The following is a 4,797-nucleotide window of genomic DNA, read 5'->3' on the forward strand; positions in this document are numbered from 1 at the left end:
ACCCCCGCGGCTCCGGCGCGTCACCTCGACGGAGCGCCGTGTGCACGCTCGCTCGCGCCCCGGCCCTGGGCAGGCAGAGGCTGGAGGACGCGCGTGAGTTCGAGGCCAGCCACGGCTGCGGGGTGGCACCTGCCGCAAAACAAAACACCCCGAGCAACTTCCGTGGTAGTTTATGAGCTTGCTCAACGGAAACAAACTCGTGTAGAAAAAAAAAAACCATTCTAAATATGAAGATTAGTGGCGAAGCCGATGGGCCGTGGCTGTTCCGTGCTCTGCGGGCGGTACCGGGCGGCAGGCTCCCCTCAGTGGCCACTGAGCTGGGCAGCCGTGGTCGTGAGCTTTAGGAAGATTAGTGAATTACCTTTCCCCCCACGTTCTTGAACGGCACATCGATTTTTCTCACCACTTCTAAAAAGGACATTTTAGTTTTCTTATTTCAAACATTGGTATTTTGGCCGTGCGTTGTGGCCAGCCATTCCTGCGCCTAGGGAGACTGAGGCAGGAGGATTACTGCGAAGCCAGCGGGGCGTGCTGGGAGGAGCTCTGAGGAGCGAGCGCAGCTAAATCCTCTGGGAGGGGTTGGAAGGGTGAGCTGGAGGGAGAGAGGATTGAGGGGAAGATTTAACACCAGCGCCATCTAGTGGAGAATGTAGTATGAAGCTCACCATTTCGTTTTCAGGAGCTTATGAGAGCCCGGTTGAAATTTTTTTAATGAATAAGTCATAGACATAATTTATATTCCTGTAAAATTTCTATAATTAATTCCCTAAAACAAATAATTTTTCTTATATTGCACAGTAGAATTGTTGAAGTCAGAAAATTACTACTGATAACGTCCGTGGTTTTTGACTAATGACTTAGAAATTTTTTTCTGCTGTAATTCAGGACTAGTTATTACATTTGGCTAGTTAACACAATTTTTTTAAGTTAGTAAGTTATTTAAAATAATTTTTATACAAGTGTGTATGTGTGTGTTCAGGTACACTAAACATATTCTTCTATGTGCCCTTCCCCACTTGTTCCCTTTCTTTGTTTTGTTTTGTTTTTATTGAGCTATATGTTTTTCTCTGCTCCCCTCCTGCCCCCTCCTCTTTTGCCCTCTCCCATGATTCCCACACTTCCTATTTACTCAGGAGACCTTGTCTTTTTCTACTGCCTGTGTAGATTAGATCATTTTCTTTGTTTTTGATGAGTTAGGCCTTATGTAGCTAAGGCTGACCTTGAACTCTGGATACACGTGTGTTGTGGAATATTACTTTAACTATGTAAAGATGTGTTGCATTTGTTTATGCTGCATTTTCTTAGTTATGTAAAGATGTGTGGCTGTTTCTCCTTATCTGCCTAAGGCACCTGATTGGTCTAACAAATTGAATGGCCAATAGCTAGGCAGTAGAGGGCTATGCGGGGCTGGCGGGCAGAGAGAATAAATAGAAGAGAGAGAGGAGAACAGGGGAGTCGGCCAGCTTCCAGCCAGACATGGAGGAGGCAGGAAAGTGGAACATACAGAATGAGAAAGAAAGGTAAAAAGCCCCGAGGCGAAACGTAGATGAAGAGAAATGGGCTAATATAAGTTATAAGAGCTGGTGGGACAAGCACAAGATAAGACTGAGCATTCACAGCTAATAATAAGTCTCTGTGTCGTGATTTGGGAGCTGATTGGTGGCCCAAAAGAAAGGCTGTTACACATTTCCGCTTCTACCCCCCCCCCCCCCAGTGCTGAGCACACAGGCATGTGCCACCACCCTGGCTGTGAAATTCTTTAACACAGAATTCTACACATTTTGACTGTTGTCACCTAGGTGTCTGCTCATTTTAGGAAATCATGGTGTCTGGGACAGAGTGAGCCAGAGTCTGTTGGGCACCATCACATTCAAGGTCTCTGTTTCCCCCCCTCCTTTCAACCCTGCCTCCCTCCCTTACCACTCTGGCTTTCTCTGAGTTTTGCAGTGGGGACATAGATCAGGCTGGTCTTAAACACAGATTCACCTGCCTCTGCCTCCTCAGTGCTGGAATTAAGGTGTACAAGGAAAGATCTCTTTAAGTCTTTCAAAACCAAAATAAACAAAGAAGATCTTGGTATTTTGATACTGTAATATCCCTGCTATAGATAGACTCAAGATCCCTAGAACCCAGACTGGCCAAGTGTAGCAGACAGCAGTACAAAGTTACAAAGGTAACCGTTTACCCCCACCAGGTCCAGGTGTAGCAGACCGCAGTACAAAGTTACAAGGGTAACCGTTTACCCTCCCCAGGTCCAAGTGTAGCAAACAGCAGTACAAAGTTACAAGGGTAACCGTTTACCCTCCCCAGGTTCTGTGCTACATCACGTTTCCCTCCATACTTAGGAAAAACATTCTCTGGTTACTGTGGGACTGTGCTGGGGGCTGGGAAGATACCTCGCAGTTTAGATCACTTGCTGCTCTTGCAGAGGACCTGGGTTCTACTCCAGTGCCTCATAGGATGACTCACAACCATCTGTAACTTCAGTACCAGAGGTCTGATGTCCTCTTCTGGCGTCAGTTAGTAACATGTATGCACACAGTGCATGGACACACACAGGTATGTATACACCCATACACAGGAAAAACACATAAAATAAAAGTAAATAAATCACAGCTTTCATCCCAGAACTGGGGAGGCAGAGGCAGGTAGATCTCTGTGAGTTTGAGGCTAGCCTTTTCTACAAAGTGAGTTCCAGGATAGCTAGGGCTATTACACAGAGAAAGCCTGTCAACCCTGTCTCAAGAAAAAAAAAAGTAAATAAATCTTTAAAAAAAAAACATATTATCCCCCCCCAAAGGGTTCTGCTGAAGGTATGTCTTTTGGGGGCCATTAGTGTTATGTAGTTGAATTAGCCCCATTTCACAGTCCTGACTTGTGGAGTAGTAATTCAAGATATGTTTATGTGCAAAGATGTGTTGGATTCTTTTATGTTACATTTGTTTATGAGGCTGTGTTACTTTGCCTGCCAAAATATATCTGATTGGTCTAATAATGAACTGAATGGCCAATAGCTTGATAGGTGGGGCTGCCAGGAAGAGAGAATAAATACAAGGAGAAAAAGAAGAAAAGGGGTGGATTGAGAAAAGGAGGAGAGGAAGATGCCAGGGGCCAGCCACACAGCCAGACACAGAATAAGAAGGAAAGAAAAGATATACAGAAATAGAAAAATGTAAAAGCCCAGAGGCAAAACGTATATGAGATAATTTAAGTTAAGAAAAAGTAGCTAGAAATAAGCCAAGTTAAGGCTGGCCATTCATAAGTAGGAAAAAGTCTCAGTGTGATTATTTGAGAACTGGGTGGTGGGTCCCAAATAGTAAAGTCACTCAAAGAACAAAGAATAAAAAAAAAAAACCCAAACAAACAAAAAACCCCAAAACAACACTGACTGCAATCTCTGTTGCTGGGTGGACATCTTTATGAGCCAGCCTGAATGCTTTTGGTCTCCATGGGTTGTGGAGAGCCCAGCACCAGAGAAAAACAGCACCTCTGCAGCTGCTGGATGACAATGGCCTCGTCCATAGTGTATTTCATAGTCTTCCTTGCCAACAAGTTCCTGTGAAAAGCAAACAGAGGTGTTTGACAGTTTGGCTTGTTTCCTGTAGTTCCTTTGTGAATGGAGGTTTCTCTGCCCTGCAGCTGCTTTTAAATAACCACTCAGAGGTGTAATACTAATTATAAATAGTTTGACCTATAGCTCAGGCTTATTACTAACTAGCTCTTACATTTAAGTTAACCCATTTCTATTCATCTATGCATTACCACATGGCCATGGCTTTTACCAGTTTGCTGGCTTCTTGTTTCTTTGGCTGCTGGCTCACATCTCTCCCCTGACTCCACCCTTCTCTCTGTCTCTCTGTTTGGCTTTCCTGACTAACTGTATTCTGCCTGGCTATGGGCCAATTTAGCGTTTATTATCAACCAATGAGAGCATCATATTCACAACGTACAGGAAGATTATCCTACAGCAGACCTTTTGTGTGAAAAATTTCGGAACTCAGTGAATTTGGCAGTATATACCTGTAATTCTAGCACTCAGGGGCTGAGGCAGGACAATTGCCATGAGCTCACAGTCAGTCTGGGCTGGTGAGAACTTATATCACTCAGAGAGAGACAGAGAGAAAGAGAGAGATGTTGGGCAATATTGTTTTCAGGTGTGTGACTTTTGTTTGCCTGCATTTGTTTAACTCTGTGAGGCTGTGTCATTGGGCCTGTCTAAAACACCTGATGGTCCCGATAAAGAGATGAACAGCCAATAGCGAGGCAGGAGCGAGGTCAGACGGGGCTGTCAGACAGAGAGGATAAATAAAAGGGGGACAGGAGAGGGGGACCCCGGGGGCCAAGCCACCCAGTTACACAGTCAGGTCATGGAGAAAGAATTAAAGAGAGCTATACAGAAATAGAGAAAGATAAAAGCCCAGAGAAACAAGCCAAGCTAAGGCTGGACATTCATAACTAAGATTAAACCTCCATGTATGATTTATTGGGAGATGGGTGGCGGGCCCCCCTAAAAGCCAAAAGAGTAAAACAACACCTGACAGAGAAACATTTCAGAGCTATTTTCCCCCCAGTCCTGGAACTCACGCTGTAGACCACGCTGGCCTCAGACTTAGAGATCCGCCTGCCTTTCTCACAAGTGCTTGGAATAAATGCATGCCTGGCTATTCTTTATTTTGATTTTGTGTGCCTCATTGTTTTGCCATGGGAAGTTTCGGGTCCTCAAAAACAAAACTGGAGTTGTAGTTGTGAGCTGCTGTGGTTGCTGGGAGTTGAACCTGGGTCCTCTGGAAGAGCAGT

The 4,797-nt window shown here is 44.9% G+C and overlaps 1 protein-coding gene across 1 annotated transcript in view; it reads left to right on the forward strand.

Annotated features, from left to right (window-relative positions):
- Positions 1-249: 249 nt before the first annotated feature.
- Pcbd2 (pterin-4 alpha-carbinolamine dehydratase 2) overlaps positions 250-4,797 on the forward strand; it is a 57,121-nt gene continuing 52,573 nt past the window's right edge. The window contains exon 1 of the mRNA XM_005355333.2: positions 250-333. Within this exon, the coding sequence (XP_005355390.1) occupies positions 250-333 (84 nt within the window). The remainder of the gene's footprint in view (positions 334-4,797) is intronic.

This window comes from Microtus ochrogaster, chromosome 16 (genome assembly GCF_000317375.1).
Source record: "Microtus ochrogaster isolate Prairie Vole_2 chromosome 16, MicOch1.0, whole genome shotgun sequence".
NCBI classification, from domain to species: domain Eukaryota; kingdom Metazoa; phylum Chordata; class Mammalia; order Rodentia; family Cricetidae; genus Microtus; species Microtus ochrogaster.